General features: G+C 35.8%; 1 protein-coding gene across 5 annotated transcripts in view; it reads right to left on the reverse strand.

Annotated features, from left to right (window-relative positions):
- Nucleotides 1–23,046, reverse strand: part of RCOR3 (REST corepressor 3) — a 50,451-nt gene that overhangs the window by 21,677 nt on the left and 5,728 nt on the right. For 4 of the 5 annotated variants that reach the window (XM_074322421.1, XM_074322419.1, XM_074322420.1 and 1 more), the window contains exons 3-8: nt 20,136–20,213; nt 17,030–17,082; nt 15,260–15,421; nt 13,836–13,960; nt 13,039–13,117; nt 2,201–2,419 (exon numbers count right to left, since the gene is read on the reverse strand). In XM_074322421.1, the coding sequence (XP_074178522.1) occupies nt 2,201–2,419; nt 13,039–13,117; nt 13,836–13,960; nt 15,260–15,421; nt 17,030–17,082; nt 20,136–20,213 (716 nt within the window). Of the gene's footprint in view, nt 1–2,200; nt 2,420–13,038; nt 13,118–13,835; nt 13,961–15,259; nt 15,422–17,029; nt 17,083–19,581; nt 19,763–20,135; nt 20,214–23,046 lie in introns of all 5 variants that reach the window. The other variant, XM_074322422.1, reaches the window with a different exon arrangement.

Below are 23,046 nucleotides of genomic sequence, written 5' to 3' on the forward strand. Positions count from 1 at the left end.
GTGTCATAGAAGTCCAAAGAAAAAAAGAAGTGGTTGTCAGTGTCAAATATTACTGAACAGTCAAGAGAAATAAGAATCAAGAAGACATTAGACCTGGCAACATTTTCACAAATGATCTTAAAGTAGCTTTTTCAGTGGTAGAACTGGAATGGGGTGTGGGACAGAAACTGGATTGGGAAGGCTCAGAGAATAAGGGATAGTAAGACGGCGAGGAAGCTAATGTGGGATAGTCAGAAAATTTGCTGAAGATGAAAAGAGAAATACAGGATCAGTTTGGGTAACCAGGGTCAAGGGACAAAGAAAGGGATAGAGAGAAACTAGCTTGGTCCCACACTATACTGTTGCAAGGTTGTTACATTTTATGTGAAGTGACCTAATATTAACTCCAAGGATGCATATTGTAGTCCCTAGAGCAACTACTAGAAAAAGAAAAAAAAAAAAAAAGGCAGAGATATAGCTGGAAAATGTAAATATGGCCATGTTACACCTCTCTTTAAAATCCTTCAGTAGTTTCCTAACTCATGATGAACTTCAAATTTCTTTTTTCTTTTTAATAAATATTATTGGGGAATATTGGGGAACAGTGTGTTTCTCCAGGTCCATCAGCTCCAACTCGTTCTCCTTCAACCTAGTTGTGCAGGGCACAGCTCAGCTCCAAGTCTAGTCGCCGTTTTCAATCTTTAGTTGCAGGGGGCGCAGCCCACCATCTCATGTGGGAATTGAACCGGCAACCTTGTTACTGAGAGCTCGCGCTCTAACCAACTGAGCCATCTGGCTGTCCCTCCAGAAACTCAGCGGCAGCTCGTTGTCTTCAATCTAGTTGTGGAGGGCGCAGCTCCCTGGCCCATGTGGGAATCGAACCGGTAACCCTGTTGTTCAGAGCTCGCGCTCTAACCAACTGAACCATCTGGCTGACCCCATCAAATTTCTTAACAAGATCTTCTTATGAAATCCTGTCTACCTCTGCTATAACCTGCTGAAGGCAAGTAGAAACAAATGAAGACCTTTAAAATGAATGATCTTGATCACAGCAGTACGTACTCTAAATAGGTAACGTTGACAACAATGTGCAACATGGAGCTAAAGAGCAAGCAGACAGCAAGGAGCATCGACAACAGTCATTGTCAGACAGGAGGTGGTAAGTCCTGCCTGGACAAGGGCAGTAGTGATGAGATTAAAAATAAGGGGTTAGATTTAAAGGACATTTCAGAGATAAACCTCACATAACTTGGTTTCGACTCGGGTTTGTGTGTTGGGGGAGTGATAATAGCAAGGGATGAATCAAAGATGCGTCTGATGTTCTGACAGGGAACAGAGAAAAAAATCTTTTGATGTTAGATGAAATGTCTAGCAGGTAGTTGGAAATATAGCTGCTTGGGAGAAAAGTCACAGCTTAAGAAGTCAATTAAAAAATCACTGGCATGTAGTGTAGGTTGGTTGATACAGACCAAGAAAGTACAGACTTAGAAGAGTATCTAGATCTAAGGGATAGAATAAACAACAGAAACAAATAAACAAATAAAGGACAAGAAGACAGAAAGGCCAGAGACCTAGTAATGACCATTAATTGAGTACTTACTATGTATCAGCCACTGTTGTAAGCACTTATCATAATATCTTGTTTAATTCCTCCTTAACCATATTATTATCCATATTTCAGGAAGTTGAGAGAAGTTAGCAGCTCCCCTAAGGTTACGCAGGAAGTAGATGGTATAGCCAGGATTGGAACCCAGGTTCACTGACTCACGACTCTGACTCTTAACCCCTAACTGATTATGATGGTGATACTTTCACAACACTACTTACTGCTGGTGATGATGACAATGAAGAGAGCAGCCATTAGCCACTGAGCCTTCAAAATGTGCCCAATATTGCTAAACAATCTACATATATCCTCCCAAATAATTCCCAACAACTTGTAGGAAAAGTGTGATTATTATCCCCAATTTCACGGGTATACAATTAAAGTATAGAGAGATTCTATTACTTCCCAAGATCACAAGGCTAACAGGTAGAAACACTGGGATTCAAATCTAGAATAGACGATGCATCTTACTATCTGGAAACAAGGTACATTTTAAAGAATGAAGCTTTTGTAAATGGGTGGCTGAGAAAAAGCTACAAAGAACTGAGTTTACGGAGCTAAAAGTGGATAAGCAAAATGGGCAGAGTCATTAAAAGTATGATTTTTATAAAATACCTGACGTTTTAAAGAGATCAACTCCATGTCCAGTTGCCTCAGGATGGTGTTGGCTGCATTGGGACTACAGGAAACAGCTACCACATCTTCCTGAGTTAAATACATGCCCTTAGGTGGACGGCATTTAGAACGCTGAGAATGATGTCGGTGTTGCAAACTCTGATACTCTCTCCTTCCAAGTCCAATCTTGCTAGTTTGGACAGGTTGTTCAGTATTACCCTAGAGAATAAAGACAGAATAGGTCATTTAGTTTTTACACATGTATAAGTTGAAAACAGTCTATTACTAGTAGAAAACAGTACTACTATTATCTGCTGCACTAAGTATACCTAAAAATACTTCTAACCAATTATATTATGTACGAGTACACACACACACACACACACACACACACACACACACACACGGCACTCATCAATTAGGGAGAAATAAGCATATAACATAATGTATCCTTAATTAATCCACTCGATAAAATGTTTGGTTTCTACACCCAGAAGACTATAAACAAAAGAAAAACTAAGTTAGACTCTAAACTATTCCTGTTTGCTTCAAGATGGGATATATTTTTTCTAAGCAATAAAGGGGAAAAGAACACTATAATGTTAAGTACAAAGTTTTTTAAGGAAGTAAAAAAGGGGCAAATCAGGAATTATGAAAAGTGGCAGATCAGACAGCTGGTGAAAAAAAGAGGTAACATTTCATTCTCACTTTAGAGTTGTTGAAAAAGTATGCCTCCAAACATTAAAAAGGACACAGAATTATCTTAATCATGACATTTCTAAACTCCAGGTCTATTTATCTGTGAAAAAACAATGGGAATTTGCATTTTGGAAGACATTAAGAAAGTTCTAATGATGACCATGAACTCGTAAGTAGGATTTCATTATTAGTTGCAATATTCTTCAAGTGCGATATAAAAATACAATGTTATTCTGTGCTTCTGCGACAGGAATCCATTAGAAACTGTGTCCATTATGTTGAAGGGTATTTCACTGAATAAATAATCCAATTCTTTAGAAAAGGAACTCTGAGTAAAAGTCATAAAACAACTGTATAATAAAGCATAATCCACTTCGTTGCTTGAAATCCACCTCAAAGCCACACACAGCCACACACGCTGAGAACGATGGCAGTGTTTGTAAACGGCCAGATCTGACGTGCAGGGAAACTCCTCCCAGCATAGCACTCCTAAAATGGCTGGATCAAGTATTTTTGAAAAAACTCTTTTAAAATTCATTTCTGAGCTGGCAGGGAAGTGAGGAAATTCCTCAGAGACCAGAAATGACGAGAAAGCAGGAATCCAGAGGGACGAGCAAGTATGTAGGAGTTGGCATTTGCCTAAAGTCCAAACTTTAATGAACAGGTACAGGGCATAGGAGATAAAGCCAGACTCTGGAAGGGGATTTCACCATTGTACAAGCAGAACAAATACCCCTGCCCAGCAGAGGGAGAGCATGAGTAAAGGGAGTCACGTCTACCTTATCCTTGGCTGAATGGAAAAGAAACCCAAACTAGGCTCCCCGGAGAATCCCTAACCAGAGCCTACATTCAGGCAGTTGTAGGGACTAAATTTCTATGACCTGTCTCGCCTAAAAATGCCCAAATCAAAAATTTAAAGTGTCTCAGGTTGGTAGGGCTTTCAGACACTTAGCAGAAGTAAACTGTCTCTAGAAGAACGTACTTTAAACCCAGGTCTCAAAAATTTCCCAGGTAGGTTCCATGGAAAAGGAGCTCACAACACAAACTGCTATATAAGCCCTGTGAGTGAGAAAGAGAAGCAAACAACAGAATTATACCCGCAAAGACTGCAGATATTAGCATTGCTAAATAAAGATAATACAATAAATGTGTTATTTGTGTACAAAGAAACAAAAGACAATTAAAAATATGGACTATTCTTATAAGGAATAAGAGTCTATCAAAAACCGAACAAGCAGATGTGCAAAGGAGCCAAACAGAACATCTAGGAATAAAAAATATTAGAAACAAAATTAGAAACTCAATGGATGGGCTACTTACCAGATTCGATAGAGCTCAAAAGAAAAGTATTGACTTAGACTGCACATATGAGAAAAAGACCCACAATGCATATAGGAAGACAAATAGAAATATGGAAAGACAAAAAGATGGAAAATGAGTGGTTAAGAGATACGTAAAAGTCCATTATATTTTCAAGGAAAGAATAGAAAGAATGAGGAACAAGTAATATTCAAAGAGGCAACAAATGAGAATTTTATAGAACTTAAGACATAGAAATCAGAAAATAGAATGAATCCAAAACAAGTTTTAAGAAATAAATCTATACTCAGATACAAAGTGAAACTACTAAGAGCACTGAAGACAAATTACCTCCAAAGAATAATAATTAGACAGACTTCTTTACAGCAATGAGAGAAATTAGAAGCAGTAGAGTAATATCTTTAACAATAACTATCAGTCAACCTAAGAGTCGAACCCCAGTAAAAATAAGGTTTCAAGAAGAAGGGCAAAACAGACATTTGGACATTATGAAGCTGGGTTTATAACCAACAGACCCTCCGTAAATTAACTTGTAAAGGGTATACTTCAGGAAAAAGGGAAATTATTTTCAAAGAAAGGTCTACGATTTAAGAAAGAATGGTAAGCAAAATAAATTTTAAACATGTGGGTAAATCAAAATAAACACCAACACTATGTTTAATTTGAGAAATTTAAAACAATATGAAACTAAAACTGGACAAAAAAGCAGCATATAAATCAGGAAGGTAGTGGATAAAGTCAAAGCATTTTAAGGGCCTTGTGTTAACCAGAGAGTCATTTAAAAACACCGATATTATACTTTAGGTTAAACATGCAGGACAAAATTTCCATAGTACACATAAGAATAGAAATATAGAAACATCTTTAACTAATAGAAAGTAAAAAAAAATGGGACGAGAGATGGATTCTTAATAAGCAGATAAACAACAAAAACCACTCTAGCAAATAAGTAGGCAGTTAAGGGAGTATAGATTTAAATCACAGAACTGACAAGCTGCAATTAATAAGACACATACAAAACCTTGTAACCAGTAATTGAGAGTTTATATTCTTCTCAAGCACACATGAAAAAACATTTATGAAAATTCCATAGTGTAGGCTTGGAGGTTTTAAAACATGTCATCAAATTCCTCAACATTCCAGCCATTGAGAATTGGGGGGGTCTACCTTCTCCCTTTGATACTGGACCAACTTTAGTAACTCACTTATAACAGAATGCAATAGAAGTTATGCTGAGTAACTCCCAAGACTAGACCAGAAATGGCTGGCTAGCTTCCACTTAGTGCTTTGGGGATGATTCCTCTGGAGAAACAAGTCCGTGGTAAGAAGTCAGATTACTCACAGACCAGCAGGCTGGAGAGGAATGCTGGCCAACAGCTGGCATATCAACTACCAGTCACATGAGGGAGTCAAAAACCTTCAGTAACATCCTACTTGATGTTGAAACATAAAAATCATTCTTTCTAAAATCAGGAATAAGATAAAAATATCTGCTAACATAACTGCCCTTCAACGTTATAATGGTGATTCTAATCAGTTCAGTAAGGGAGGAAATATAGGTACATAAGAATTGAAAAGACATAAAACTGCTAGTATATTCTGATAATATAAATCTCTACATAAGAAATACAAAATAATCTGCAAATCAATCGCACAAAAGTTTCATTTCTTCCCAGTTTATATGCAGATTCAGTGGATCATCTGGTAGGGCTTTCCTAGGCATTTGACAAGCTTGAAGAGCAAAGGTCCAAGAATAGCCAAGTACTTACTCCTTCAGAACCACCACCAAGCAGTGGGACTTACCCTAGCAGCTATCAAAGCTACAGTAATTAGGACATTGTGCGACTGACAAGGGATATTTAACTGACAAAAGTAGAGAGCCATGCATATATAGAAACCTCATATATGATAAAGCTGACATTGCAGACCAGTTGAAAGAGATGAACTCACTTCTATATTAGAAAACAAATAAATAAAAATGGAACTCTACCTCACAGCATGAACAAAATGTAATTACTGATAGATCAAGTACTTTTATGTGAAAAGCAACTTTAAAACTTAAAATATAAAAATACTGAAATTTAAATATGTATATGCTTTTGATGAGATCTGTTCATCAAAATCATGTAGAGAATTAAAAGATAAACCAAACTATTAAAAGATCTTTTAACACATTTAACCAAAAGATTTGTATCAAGAATATATAAGGAATTCATTAATAAGAACTTTTATACGTTCTGTCTTTTAAAAAAAGACAAAAACAACGTAATTGCAGTAGGTAAAACAAACAAAAACAAAAAATACCACATACATACAAATAAACATTTAAAAAAATAGAAAATACACAGATGGAAAAATATTTAGCCTCATTAGTAATCTGATGAATGAAACTGAGCACACAATGAGACACCATTTCATACTACCAGATTTGTAACATTTTAAAAGTCTCATCATATCATGTATTAGTAAGGAAGGTGACACTGAGTACTCTTACAGCCCAATGGAAGCACATCAAATGTGGAAAATGGTCTGCCATTACCTAGGAAGTTGAACATGGTTCTACAGTAGTCCCCCCTTATCCGTAATTTCACTTTCTGAAGGTTGCTACCCACAGTCAACTGCGGTCCAAAAATATTAAGATGAAAATCCCAGAAAACTTCATCAATTTTAAATTGCTTGCCGTTCTGAGTAGGGTGATGGAATCTCACTTATAACGCACTGTCCTGCTCCATCCCACCAGGGACATGACTCATCGCTGTGTCTGGCGTGTCCACTGTCCACACTACCTGCCTGTTAGTCACTCAGTAGCCGTCTCAGTTATCAGATTGACTATCATGGTGTCACAGTGCTTGTGTTCAAGGAACCCTTATTTTATTTAATAACGGCCCCAAAGTGCAACAGTAGTGATGCCAGCAATTCTGGTATGCCAAAGAGAAGCCATAAAGTGCATCATTTAAGTGTGAAGGTAGAAGTTCTCCAATTAATAAAGAAAGAAAATTGTATGCTGAGATTGCTTAGATCTACAGTAAGAACAAATTTTCTATCCATGAAATTGTGACAAAGGAAAAAGAAATTCATGCTAGTTTTGCTGTCACACTCAAACTGCAAAAATTATGGCCACCGTGGGTGACAAATGCTGAGTTAAAATGGAAAAGGCATTAAATTTGTGGGTGGAAGACATGAACAGAAAACATGTTCCAGTTGACCATAACGTGTTGCGCCAGAAAGCACTGAACTTGTATGAAAACTTCAGCAAGGGGTCCCCTGAAATGAGCGACACCAAGCCATTTACTTGCAGGAATAGGTCTGGACTGAAAAATATAAGAATTATTGGAGATGCTGCATCTGCCAATGAAGAAGCTGCTGCCATACTTCCGATAGTTAAAGAAGCTGATTACGGAGAAAGATATGTATGAGGTGTGATCCAAAAGTATGGTGAATGTTTAAATTTAAAAAATTTTATTACAGTAAAAGACACATTGCCATTAATCCTCCTCAAAATACTCCCCCTCGCTTCGAACACACTTATCTCATCGTTCTTGTCACTTTCTGAAGCAGTTCTGGAAGTCTTCTTTTGTGTCTTTAGTTGTACTGTCATGGCTGCCTTGATGTCCTGAATTGATTCAAAACATTTTCCTTTCATGGTCATTTTTACTTTGGGAAGAAGGGCCAGAAGTTGCACGGTGCCAGATCCAGTGAATAAGGTGGATGAGGAGACACCGTAATGTTTTTATTTGACAGAAATTGCTGTACCAGAAGCGATGTGGGCCACAGAGTGTTGTCATGATGGAGGATGAACTAAAGGCACTGACAAAAGAGGACTTCCAGAAGTGCTTCAGAAAGTGGCAAGAAGCATGGGATAAGCGTGTCTTTTGAGGGGGGATTAATGACAATATGTCTTTTACTATAATAATTTTTTTTAATGTGAACATTCACCGTATTTTTCAATCACACCTTGTTATGTATAGGAGAAACATACTATATACAGGGTTCAGTACTAGCTGTGCTTTCAGGCATCCACTAGTGGTCTTGGAACATACCCCCATACATAAGGTAGAATACTGGACCCTAAAACAGAATAATTCCACTCCAAACAATCATAGGGTATTGTTATACAATAAGTCACTGTTGGCATTTTGGTGGAACAATCGGTGCTATGCATTTCAGGAGAGCTGGCATCCCTCTCCACTATATGCCAGTGGTACCTTACAATCCCTGTAACAATGAAAAGCACCTCCATAATTTCTAAATGCCCCTTACAGGGGTGATGCTAAACTTAGTTGAGAACCTCTATCCCATGAAAACTCTTATACACGTGTGTGTATCCAGGATATGTTCTTATCAGTACTGTTCATAATAACAAAAACTAGAAATGATGTCCATTGGTAAGAGAGTGGATAAGCTGTGCCATATGTATACAATGGAATGCTATAATATAGCAATAAAATGAATTGCAAAAATATATTGGACAAAAACAAAATGCAGGTAGCTGAAGAATACATACGATTCCATTTAAATAAAATTTGAAATGGGCAAAATTAAGTGAGAGTTGCTCAGAGGTACACACATGTGATAAAACTATTTTAAAAAGGAACTGTATAATTGATACATTTCAGGATAGAAGTTCCCTCTGGAGAGAAGGGAGGAGGGGGTTCAAGTACGGAAACACACACAGAACTTCTATTTCTTAAGCTGAGTGACAGACACATTGGTGTTTATTTTATTATTATTTAGTTTAAACTGTACATACTCTATGGTATGTGTAGTTCATAATTTTTAAGTTAAAAAAAACTTTCTATATAATGTGTCAACAACATGTAGAAGCAGCTGCAAAGATCTGTGTTAAAGGCAATAATAAAGTATCATTCTCTGCCTGATGTCCTTGTCACTTGTGAAAGAGCAGAGAAATGAACGAAGTTGCTGACATGCAGTGTGACCCGGGACCACAACAGGCAGTATCCTTTTAACACTTTTTACCTTACACTCCCCTCACATTATTTGCTAATAGGATGAGATCACAGGCAAACAGAAGACCAAACTTGTATGTGTCATCTCGCATAACTGGATAAAACAGTATTCCATATGTATACACTGTTCTGGATAACGAAATCCAAATCCTAAATTTCTCATATTTGGGGCCAGCCCCGTGGCTCAGGCAGTTAGAGCTCCGTGCTCCTAATGCCGAAGGCTGCCAGTTCGATTCCCACATGGGCCAGTGGGCTCTCAACCACAGGGTTGCCAGTTCGACTCCTCGAGTCCCGCAAGGGATGGTGGGCTCCGCCCCTTGCAACTAAGATTGAACACGGCACCTTGAGCTGAGCTGCCGCTGAGCTCCTAGATGGCTCAGTTGGTTGGAACACGTCCTCTCAACCACAAGGTTGAGGGTTCGATTCCTTGACTCCCGCAAGGGACAGTGGGCTGTGCCCCCTGCAACTAACAATGGCAACTGGACCTGGAGCTGAGTCGTGCCCTCCACAACTAAGATTGAAAGGACAACTTGACTTGGAAAAAGTCCTGGAAATACACACTGTTCCCCCATAAAAGTCCTGTACCCCTTCCCCAATAAAATCTTAAAAAAAAAATCTCTCATATTTGTACAGTAAGTTTATAATTATAATCAATTTGACTGAATGCTTACTATGTACCAGGTCTTGTAGGTAAGATATAATTCTTGCTCTCAAAGAGTTTACCACCCAGGGGTAGGCAGATGGGGAAGAGGAGAGACTATAAGTGAACAAGAGCCATTCAGCTGAATGAGTACTGCAATAGATTTAAAGAAAAATAAGGAAGTGGTCAATTCCAGACAAGGCACAGATTTCGTACAGAGGCTATATTTTACAGAATTATGAGGAATTGCCTAGGCAGATTTGGGAAGAAAGGGAACTCCAGAAAAAAGGGACTAACATAACCACAGGACAAAATTCAGGGAACTAAAAGACTTATTTAAAACACAATTAGTAATTAGAAACATGTGGGGTGGGGTGGGGTGGGGAAAAAGTTTGTGTTTTATTTTCTAGACAAAGCCATCGAAGGGTTAAGAGCAGTAAATTTGGCTTTAAAAAGATTGCTGTGGCAACAGGGTAAAGAATGGATGGGAAGGTGTGGTGTGGAGAGTCTGGAGGCATGGAAATATGATAGAAAGTTTCAATAATTCAGAGATGAGAACCTAAAAATAAAGGAGGCAGAAAAACAAAGAGAAAAAGACAAAATTTCGTTGAGAGAATTTAAAAAGCAATGATAAAATGAATACAGTAATTAAAAGTCACTAAAATTGAGACACAACAGTTAAAAAGGTAAATAGGAATCATAGAATGGTGTTACAAAACTCAAAGAGATTTTCAGGAAGAAGGGAAGGGTCAGTAACTTGAGATGATATAGAAAGCACAAGCAGAATACAATGAATCATCAATCAGTCCCTGGATATGGCAGGCAGGTCACTGGTGACCTCTGTCAGCAGTTTCAGGGAAGTGAAGGGACAGAAGCCTAACTGAAGCAAACTAAAGAGTGAAGTAGTGCTAAGGAGTATAGCTTTTTCTATACTGGTTGATAGTTATGCTTTTAAATGGAAGACTTGTGCATACCACTGAGCTGTAACGCAAAGGACGAAAATATGGCATAGAGAAGGGATGACTGATGGGAGAAGTCCTAGAAGTGATATGAAGAGACGGACAGGCTCAAACAAGCAGGGAAATTATACAGAACAAGGGCAGGTACTTTTCTTAGGGTGAGAGGGAGGCATTCTGGCACAGAATGTTTGTTCACTAAACATTACTGAGTATCATTTCATATTGCCAGATGTGGAACATTTTAAGTCTAATCATATCAAGTATTGGCAAGGAAGTGACAATGAGTACTGTGTGTGGATGAAAAAAAGGGGATCTATGGAAAGTAACCTCACAAGGTGATCTGATCATAAACTCCAAAATGCGGAGGTCATGGTGGGTTATCACTTCCCAGGCCTGTAACTTCTTGAGTGAAATTAAGCAAGTCTTGTCCACTGTTCTCGAGCATGGAGGTTAACACACCTTTGAGATGTCCGAATACCCCTGGAAGGCATAACCACCCTTAAGAAAGCAGATAATCTTGTTAACTATCCTGTAATCTGATTGTTGTCTTGCTTGCTCCCACCTACAAAGTAACCTTCCTTTCTTCCCGCCTTAATTTCAAACGCATAAAAGAAGCTGCAAAACTTATTCTTGGGAGCATTTGAGATCTTGCTTCCTGGCATATGTCATCAGTTTGGCTCAAATAAACTCTTCTAAAACTTGTCCACAGGTCTGGACATTTCTCGCGTGTACATGTGTGAAGTGCTACAAGGGATACAAGATGTACAATGTAAGTCAGCCTGACTTCAATGAGTTCACAGCTTAGTGGGAAAACACGGTAATTTTAATATCCTAAGTGAATACACTCAGATAAAAGGGTGGTATGGTAGCAGAGGTTAGCGCAAAGACTGGAATTTAAGGGAATTCCTGCTTTGATATTTTTTCTGCTTAACAGAAGGTGAGGTTATCTGCTACATTTTGGCGGAGTGAGAGGTGGTAGGCAACGTGTAGAAAGGGGTGAATGTTCAAAACAGTTGCTCAGAAAATAGAACAGCAGCAACTTTTATTCAAGATTTACTATGTAGTGGGTACTAAGTGCTTTTATACATATTACCTCTTTGATTCTCAAAACAATCCTATTTTACCAATGGAAAAAACTGAGGCTTAAACATTAAAAATTGAGAGGCACTGAAGACTACACTGAAATCGGAAACTGCTTTTTGTAAGTAGCAAGAATTTACATGATTGTGTCATGTTCCCCTCTCAGACCAAGCATAGCAATTGGTCCAGCACTGTGGCTTCACAGGGATAGGCACGTATGGGGCACGGATAAGAGACGTGGGGGCCGGGGGGTGGGGGGACGTAGAGCGAATGGAAAGAGAACAATTTAAGTAGCTGACAATTGGGTCTATGGCTCAGGAAAACAAGGCAGACTTGGGAAAAAATGAAGGAATCGAGAAATTTGAGACCATTTAGCAACATTAAGACAATTAGTAAAATATCAAGTTGAGGTAAGAATAGGATTTTTAATATTTCATTGAGGAGAGTTTAACATGATGACAAGGGCCAGAATGGGCCATGGCCCTGAGTTCCTTAAGGGGAATGGGAGTCATAAAATTGGATGCGGTCACATTTTGTCTCTAATTTCAATGTTATTTTCACTATCCGCAGCTGCCTATACTTCATAAGCCTTACGCATCAATATGTGGTTTATTTTTTACTCTTATGCAAGTCCTTGCCTTAATAAATGAGCATGTACATCAGTTTAGCTTTTTCTTAATGACTTTGAGTCATCATTATCATCACACTGAGGAATACGAGTACTTTTCTAGTCGGGATTCTTCTATCCCTTCCTTTGAGGCAGCTTTCAATGTTCACTGCTGTCAGTATACCTGCTACTCATTTCTAATTAGCTGTAACATGAAAAAAAAAATGTTTTCAAGATAAAGTGGGTGACAAAACCAGGAAGCCTAATTTTACACCAAATACTATATCATCTGAGGGTGGTTTTATTTCCTTTCTATGGATTAAAGAGTAAGGTTTGTGGCAGGGCTTTCAATACTTCTGAGTGAATGAGATAAGCCCAAAATTACTTAAACCACTGGCGAATTGGAGTTCTAGATATTACTGTTTTCCCCAAAACCTCGAATTAATATTGGAATTTATTACCTCCTAAATCATTATATAAAAACATTTTTAAATATGAAGCACTATTCATTCTTTCTGAGAGGATGTATAGAACAATTACTTATAAGCACTAGTGATCGTAATTACCTCTTTCTTGGCTTCTTTTTTTGGATCATAATCACTATCATTTCCATCCATTGGGTGTGTTTCTTCTACATCATCATCACTGACAAGAGACAGAGATGAGTAAACTTAATTCCTTTCTTTTTACTCTATTCCAGTAGTCTTGTCAAACTAATATACCTTGCTAATAATTTTACTAAATATTCCCCAACAGAACATGGATTGTCCTTGGAAAGATGAGCTTTTGTAATTCAGGTTTCTGCAGTGTTTAGAAATATTTAAGGCATATACAATCATTTAAGTAAACATTTCTAGCTTAAAAAGAGACCCAACAGGAAAGATATTTGGGAAATAGGACACATATATTATGTTAATTTGATATAATACTTATTATTTCAGTTCTCCAGTTGGAGGACACAGACAAACATCAGGAAACAAAATGATCTTACACTATCATAAAGATACAGCTACAATAATGTGGACTTCAGTTACTCAGGTAATTGTGGAAAGAGCACCTTCTGGAGGATATATTTAATATATTCTAAATATATGTATTGAATATAGCAATACTAAAAGGAAGCATTTGTAATTAATCAAACACAGCTCAAATATAACTCAGTTGCAATGTTCGCTGGCTATGATTAACAGTTAAAGAGTTGAAGAGAGTTCTTACTGTTAAGGTTTCTGATCCCTCAGCTCTTCCTGTTAGAGCAGACACATGAATGTAAGGATAAGAAGTACAATGTGTTGTAATAATTCTTCTCCCTTAGGAAAAGTATAGGGTCCCTAAGAAAGTAACTACAGCAAGGCATCCAACCTACCTGTCTCCCTGGTTATGTCTATTGGCTAGTTTACGAGCCTGGCGATCCATTAAGCTTGTCCTAGATCGAGTTTTTTTCCAGGAATAGTAATATTTTACAAGGCTAGCAATTGTCTTATCTGGAAGCTTGGGGAAAAAAAATTATGTTAATATCAGCAAGTTTAATTCATAAACTCTGATTAACAGAATGAATAATATTTCTAATATTGGTCTTTGATACTTAGATAACAAAGACATAGATGAAAAATATTTTCATGGGTACCTTTATGAATTACAGAGCTAAAAAGTGCTGTTACGGTTATAGTATCCCACTCACACCTATGTCACCGAAATTTCTGAATGAATATTCCCATTTGTTCTGAGCAGGGAGTGGAGAGAAGGATGTCACATGGTTAAGAATGGCCCCAGAAGTTTCCAGCATAGTCAATGTTAGCATTTGATTTTTCCTTAAAGGGTTACTGAATTCTTTTTTCTCCCTATGTGAATTGGAATATTTAAATTCATATATAATTCACATACCATAAAATTCACTAGTGTAAAGTGTATAAGTCAGTGGTTTTTAGGGTATTCACTATGTTGTACAACTATCACCACTTAATTCCAGGCATTTTCATAACCTCAAAAAGAAACCCCGTGCCCAGTAGCAGTCACTCCTTATTCTCTCCTTAACCTCGTCCCAGTGGGTTTGCCTCTATGAATTTGTGTATTTGGAACATTTCATATAAATGGAATCATACAACATATATAACCTTTTATGTCTGGCTTCTTTCACTTAGCATATGTATTCAAGAAAAGCTATTAAATTCTTTACAATGCATTTTTGCACATTCCTGATCAAAAATGTTCTCTTCCACTATGGAACAGACTTAGATATATTTGCAAACATTAGTTTTTATCCATTCAGGTTAAAAGAGTTTAATGCAGCAACTTCTCAGGCTTATATTATTTTGACACAACACTAAAAATTTAAGAACTAAAGAGCACTTTTTCCCCTAAAAAAAAAAAAAAAAAAATTAACAGCATCTGAACAATACTGAATTACAGAACGTTTAAAAATTGATTTTCATATCTAAAGGAATATAAATTAGAAAATAAAATCCTTATGTTAAAGAAATAAAACATTTCAAAATAAAAATAAAAGTATGATTTTTCCCAAGACGACAAACTTATTTAATAACACAATGACACATGAGTATATATTTAAGTCATAATAAAAATTAATGTATTACAAAATAGCACATAACCATTGTGTATTAGAGTGGTTGTAGAAAATAAAACTATATGCAAATATACTGATTTCAAAATATTTAAAAAAATTAAAATTAGATTGGAAAACTTTTTTTCTATTTAATAACTAGGAAGTATTTAATAACAGCATAAGATATCATTCAGGTATGAATCACAGTAAGACCAAAATTACCATACCATTTGCTGAATCCTGTGAAAGCTCTTCCCGTGAAAACTAAAGGCTTGTTCAAATAGGACTTTATCTTCCACTGTCCACTCATCCGGAAAGGGAGTAAAATTAGGGAGATCGGCAAGGGACTTCTCAATGTTATGTTTATGCCAGAACAACATGCCAAGTGCCTTTGAAGAGAAATCATTCCCCTTTGGTTTTTAATGGACTTATGTTCTATCACACTTAAGAGAGTTAAACACAAATTAGGTTAAAATCTTATGCCTATGACTTCAACTGAAGATACACTCAGTGTGGGGCTTTTAATCAGGGGTGCCCAGGTAGCAGACTTCATTTCTTTCTTTCAAGTAGAGCCTCAGAACAGTGAATGTTCTTACATACCATGTTTACTGCAGAATCTAGGAAACACAGTGAGCTGCAGATCTGTAGGCTCATATCAAGACATTTTACCCATATTTATTCATTTGTCAATGCGTACAGAAAAATATGCCAAAAGGAAAACTACCCAGTAAACTAGTACTTGAATGAAACTATTGATTGTAACAAAATTAGAAGTGCTCAACTGAGACTTAGTAGAGAAATATTAGTTCTAACCCTGATATTAGAAGTATATCATGAACTGAACACTTCCAAGAAGAGTACCTCAACTGTAAATGTAAGAATCTTTTACCACATACATATTTTTAAAGTTCTTTATTATCATAATACACAAAGAATTATTATGAGGCATATTAATAACTTCAATGACATCATTAGCAAATCACAGGAAAGCCTGAAATGGACAATTTCCAATAATTCCACAACTTTCTCTTTTATTGTAGGTAAGTAACAGGGCTTTATTTTTACTATAAGATACTGAGTATCATTTAGGGGATAAAGTATTATTTTTTAAGAGACTTAGCAAGTTTTTAGATCATAACTTTAAAGTTAATTTCTGTACTATGGTAATACTCCTTTAAAATGAACATTAAAATGAACATATGTGCAGTCACATTTTAAAAGATACCCTTTCTTAAACATTCAACAGAAAGTCAAGGGTTAAAAACAAAATACATAATCAAAGGCTTCAAACCCACACAAAAAAGATAACTACATTTAGATACACATCTCATTTTCACAGAAATGATTTTTTTATTATTTAACCATGTTACTGACTATAAAGTTAGCTCTTAATAATCCAAGTTACAGATAATTTACTTATTTTACTTATTTTATAAAATTTGACCTAATACTTAGTTGATGTGAGACTTAAGAATCCCTATTTCCTTTTAATTTTTCCATGTTCTCCAGCCCCCTCATGACTATAGATAATAAACCACATGCCATGTATATTTCCTTTTTCAAGTTATCTAATTTTTAAAAAGCCCATTGTAAATGATTTCATTCATAATTTAGAAGTCTTAAATATTTCTTTAAATACAAAGTTTAACGTTTAGGCCTTTTAGATTAAAAAGTCAGAGAATTTACCTGTACTCAAAAACATTTTCCCTTTTTGGTAAGCATTTGCCAGAATAATCCTGACGGCTTTCAGATACTTTTAAAACTCAAAGCAGAATAAGAAACAGAGGTATTGAGAGAAAAATGTTCAACCCCCTGAGACGAATATTTATAAAACCAAAATCTTTAATGCTGAAAGGTCAATCTTTGCCAGGACTTTTTTGGTACCTATAAAGTTGGTTGAACTTGTGTACTTCCTTAGGATACAAACTATCATGATATTTCTTTGGATTTGGTAAATATTGAGGCAAGCCTTAATATTAAAATGTTTCTCTACGTACCTGTTCCACATTGTAGCCATGTTTCTCCTTTGCAATTGCAATATATTCATCCACTGTAATGAAACAATGTTACATAATTAATTATTCTCATTTACTTCATTTGCCCAGGTTTACTTTTTTTTTAAACAAAGCAGAATTTAAAAATTTATATTCCAGGGGCAAAAAATAGTCAAAGTCATTTTGCACGAATATTACAACAAAGACTTTTACTTGTATGAACAGGATCAAAAGTGCACCTAAAATTTTCCTTAGTATGACTTATCTCTATGACAGCATAGCATACACTTATTAAATTCAATGACATTACTCATTATTTTTGTATACAAAAAAGATCAATCTGTGGTAGCCAATAGAGCCTAATTATAGTGTAAAATATTAATTTCTTGATTTTCTGTTGCAGTTTTTCTTTGAAGACACTTAGCTATTTAAGACCCCATTTCTAAATGAATTGGCCCAAAGCTTTTACCTTCCCATTTCTGATAGCTGTATAAAAGATGGTTTTGCTTAGGGTTTCCAAGTGGGAATTCCCGCCCATTCTCAGGAATTTTTTTCGCTTTCCTGTTCCCGAATCCCAATATATAAACTGTTTTCTGTTCTCCACGATGAATCGTTTCCACAAAGTGACGGCCAACACTATCAACCACCTGGGTTCAAGGAGCTGATTTTCCCGATTTCCTGGCCACTTTTCTTGGGATTCAGGAATGGAAAAGCAAAAGAAATTCCCGAGAATGGGTTGGAATTCCCCACCTGGAAACCCTACCGATAAATAGGGAAAATGTCTAAGAAATACACTGTGAGTAGTACGTTTATTTCCCATTGTGGGTACTACTAGGTTCAAAGAGCCGATTTTCCTGATTTCCTGACCAACTTTTCTCGGTATTCGGGAACGGGAAAGCAAAAAAAATTCCTAAGAATGGGCGGGAATTCCAGCATGGAAACCCTAGTTTTGCTATAGTTTTGCCAGCTATACGTAATAAAACATTTTAAATACACTGCCGTATCCCTAAAATTTTCTTCAGCTTTTCTGCTCACTATACAAAAGGTGTGTGAATATTCCATTTTCATTCATCCTCCATATGTAATCAAGCCAATAGAATTACTTAGATAAGCACAGCTTCAATGATGATATACTGGCTATTTTAAGGTCTCATTACTGAGAAGTCTGCCATTTTACATTCAGCAGGATTCAGTTTCAAATGAAATCCATAGTCACTCCTTGATCCTTTATACATACACATATGTGTGTGTGTGTGTGTGTGTGTGTGTGTGTGTATTAATTAATTAATTCTTTACGCTCATTTTTCAAAAGCAGTGGTTCAGAATTCTGATCCTAGAACAGCTAGTCTACCTGAGCTAGATTCTCAGCCTTGTCCCTTGTGTTTTAACTTCAGGCAATTAACTTGACCTTTTGTACCTTAGTTTCCTCACTCCAAATGGTGATAAAAAGTACCTTCCTTCTAGGATTAAATGAGCTAATATATGTAAAGTGCTTAGAATAGCACTTGGCACATTTTAAAGTACTTTATAAGAATTTGTTATTATTACTAGTACAGTACAGTTTAATGTATACATATGCTATTATAGCATTAATCCTATTAGAATAACATCTATTTTTTATCGATGTTATTGTATCTCCATAAGACTGTAAGCTTTTGGTATAAAAAAATCCAAATATTATAGGCTATTTAGAAACCATAGAACTTAAAACACATGACAGGTCTAAATATATGCTGATTAACTTTAACAAAACGTCTTATCGTCCTATAAATAGAAGGCTAAACACCAATCAGCCTGTGGTTCTCAACCCTGGCTATGCATTAGAATCAGTGGGGAGCTTTAAAAAAGTAAGTCCAGACTCCACCTCTGAAAATTCTGACCGAATTGGTTTGAGATAGAGATCAAACAACAGCAGTGTGTTGTTTTTTTCAAAGTTCCCCGAAGTGACTCTAATGTATAACCCTAGACCTTCAGTTGGATATTCCACACGGTCATCGTACTACCAGGAAATACTGGCTTTCTGAATTTTGTTTCCCACTTTACTAAGAAACACACAAGAGTATAAAACAGCAAAAGCCAACGATACCCTGATACTCAGTTTGTGAATGAAAACCCTTGCCTGTAATGAGGATTTAACCAAAGAAACACGCTAGTCTCTTTTGGGTTTCTCAGTATACAGTCCCAGGCCAAATGTACAATTTCATATTTTCCATTTAAGAATGTCTCAAGAGCATTTAATTCCTAGATTACCAGCTAGACCTTTTGCTGGTATTTTAAAGCGCTTCAATAGGAATTATTAAATATGCAGAATAATACTGTTGTCAATTTTTAGTTCTCTTATTGCACCAATAAGAATGATAAGACTTAACTATGCACATGATCATTACTTTTCATAAACTAAATAAACCATCATGGACACTTATAAGATTTAGTAAATATTTTTAAAAGACAAGCTTATTTTACAGCTGCTAGAATAGCTGTTGAGTGGTTTTCTTGTTTGTTTTAGTAAATTCAATGATAACTAAATGGAGGGGTGGGGATCTTAGTTTTGTTACCTGCACGTTTCCTATATCTGATGTGCCGCAAAGGATCAGGTCCGCTACATCACATTGAAGTCTAAAGCCACACCATGATTCAAGAAGTGTATGGTCATTGATCCAGAAGGTCTCCGTCCAGAAATGGAGGGCACAGAGATGACCTGATTGCTGGCTGCTGAAGTCAGTTCTTTCCCTTCCTCTTTAAAATGGTAATGATAGTGGGCTCTTGGAAGTTTGAAGGCATTTCTTTACAGCTTCGTACACTGAGGAAAAGCCTGTACAGATGTCTACATAGTAACTCCCTCCCCTGCTTGAGGATTTAAGCAGCAATGCCATCAGATCCTAGGATTTCTCAGTCTTCCTGGGCCTGACACAAATTGGAATGATCAACCCACTATCTTTCAAAAGGAAAAACATTCTAATGTAACAACCTCCATCAGAAAACAAAACAAAACAAAGACAAACTGGCTTTTCTTATGTGAATCTAAGAGACCCAAACACAAATATAAATTGCATTTTGAATTGATTGATAGATCCCTACTGACATAAACATTTAATTTCAGAAAACTTACATTTAGCATCTGGGATACTGTGATATGGAGACCACACAAGCATTCCTCCATTGTCTTTATCTGTGTACTTTGTAGCACCTGGGGAAAAATTAATTACTTTGAATATTTCAAATTTTTATTTACATTCAAAATAAGCATAAACAAAATTATTTCTATTTTAGTATAGTACCTGCAAAAGAAGACAAAGAAACACAAAGTACAGGAAAACAAAGAGAAGTAAAACAGATTTCCAGTAAACATAGTAAATGTCCCATTTATGAAAATAAAGGTAATTTCATAAACACTGAAGCTTACCCTCTTTAAATTAAAAAGAAAGATTTCCTTAAGTACATTACACATCCCTGTTTCTTTACAGGTGACTTAACCTCCTATACATTACTTCGGAGTCATTAAAATCTCTTTTAAAACCATAGAGAATACCACAGGTGGTAAGTTAATTCTTTTGCCCCATATTTAAATAGGCCTAAATTACTGTAATTTTTACATACTCGTATCAGCTTTTCATGGTTTTTATTTTATCTTATTCCTTGCTAGAAGACTGTCAGCTATTCCTTTTTAGACTTAATTTCATTTATTTCATATTTATAAAAGTATGTACTCTGTGTAAGAGGAAAATAGTCAAAAAATGTAAAATGCTACTTCTTCTTAATGGAAGAGCCTACATCTAATCTAGAAGCATATTGCTCTTTTTAATTTATTTCTAATCTGTTTTAATCTAAAAAGCCAGAAAAATTAAGCTCTACTGAAACTGCATGTAAATTAAGAATAGACAGAAAGAATGAAAGCTTGACACAGGTATCCCAGAGCCAAGTAACATGCCCTTGGGGTCTGTCTTTTAATTACTCAGTGGCCTTTTTCTGGTTCCTCCCTAATTCTTAGGTGCTTTCAAGTTAATTAAAACTATCAACAAATGCTTCATTTGTTGCTACCTATTTTAAGACTTGTCTATGAATATGTCATAAATGACTTTTATCAAGTGTGATAGCCACCACCAACTAATGGCCAGAATTCCAAAATAATTCACATAAAACATTAACAGAATTCTGAGGTTAAACTATAATCATTTATAAAGTTGTAAGATATTTGAAATACAGTACATTCATTTCCAGGGTGAAAGTAACTATTACTATAATCTCAATCTAGAGAGGTTTATCTATCAAGCAATAATTTAATAGCATTCCATAGTTTTTTATTTTTGGAGAATCATCATGTATCACTACTATCCAATCAACAAATTTTAGAGAATGACACACTGTTAGTGAAACATGAAGCTAAGTTGTTTTTAAAATTATATGTATGCATTTCACTATAAGGAAAAATTAAGGAGGGAGAAAAGGGAAGTGACAACACTATCAAAGTATTAGAAAAACCACGATTATGAAATAAATCTAAAGGTAAAACCTACTACATTTTGTCAGAAGTATCTTTAATAAAAGACAGAAATAGGAGCTGAGAATTGAAAAATACGCAAGTTAGAAGTATAGTATCTAATATTTGTATTCAACGAAAATAAATTTTAATCTGTCATTTAAAAACTTCAATATTAAAATATGCATTTAATTTTAACCACATAAAATAAAAATGTAAACGTGTAGGAGCCCAACCATTCCATGGAAATAATGCAGATATCCTACCTAAACTGGTCAGAAGCCTTCATAATAAAATCTATTGCTATTTCTAGTGAGCATCCTAAACCGCAATCCTGTAACATGGCACTGACTTTTTTTCACAATGGATTGTGACAATAAGATAATGTAAATCCTACTTAATAGAACATAAAACGCAGCAGTGTCCCATTAAGTCTCACGTCTTAATAGTAGTATATCATGCTTAATATTTAAACATATTTCCTTGCATCTGATTCTTGCATTATAGAAGATCTGAATTAAAATCTTCATTAAATATCCCTTAAACAAATATAAACTATTCTTTTGTATTTTTCCCCATGAAGAGTTCCTACCACTGTAATTAAGGACTTGGTCTGGCAGAAATTGGCATCCAAGCTGTGGGGACTAACAGCTCTTCTAATAATGGGTGTATGGGTGTGTGTGTAGCAAGAGTAACCATGTCTAGTAGCAGCCTAATCAGGCACTTCCCAATGTGCTTTCCCTAACCCTTGAACTGGACCATTTTTCAATCATATATGTGTCAGCTAGGTCCAAGAGATGACTGATGTTCACAGGAAACGAGAGATATTTTTGTATAATGGTTAAGAGTGCAACCATTATAGAGCCAGATCCCAAGTTTGAATCCCAGCTCTGCTACTTACTTAATTTACTTAATCTGTGCCTTAATTTAACTCATCTTTAAAAACAGGGCTGATGAGAGTACCTACTTCAGAGTTGTTAAAAAATTAAATTAATTAATCTATATAAAGTGGCCGGCATATGGTAAACATTATATAAGACTTATTATTACTAGTATATGCTTATTGAAAACTAGTTTTTTCTTAAGTTCTCTTCTTTCTCTATTCTGAAAGGGCTTCTCCTCACATTATCAAATAAAAATGTTTAAATGAATAAAACCTCATGGGGTACAAACACAAATGGCTGATGTCCCTTCTTAAAACACTTTGAAAATGAGATTGAATAGCTAAAATGACCTTTTCGTTTTTCTGACAACTCAGACCTGATTCCTCTCCGATAAAAGAATAGGAGAAAGTAACTTGTTTTATTAAAAACAATTTACCCTCCAGGATGCTTTGCATCCAATAAAGTTTTACCCTTTCCATCATAAAAGTAGAAATACATGAAGATATTTAAAGGACATGAACCCAATGTTTATTTTGCTTTCATCTGCTACAATATTTAAGATTATACCTCGAAATTGTCTGATATTCAGAAGCAATACTGAGACTCAAACTTCAGTCACAAACAAAATAACCAAGCCTTAGAAGTATCCTATCTTCTGA

The sequence above is a fragment of the Rhinolophus sinicus genome, linkage group LG17 (assembly GCF_036562045.2).
Source record: "Rhinolophus sinicus isolate RSC01 linkage group LG17, ASM3656204v1, whole genome shotgun sequence".
NCBI lineage: Eukaryota > Metazoa > Chordata > Mammalia > Chiroptera > Rhinolophidae > Rhinolophus > Rhinolophus sinicus.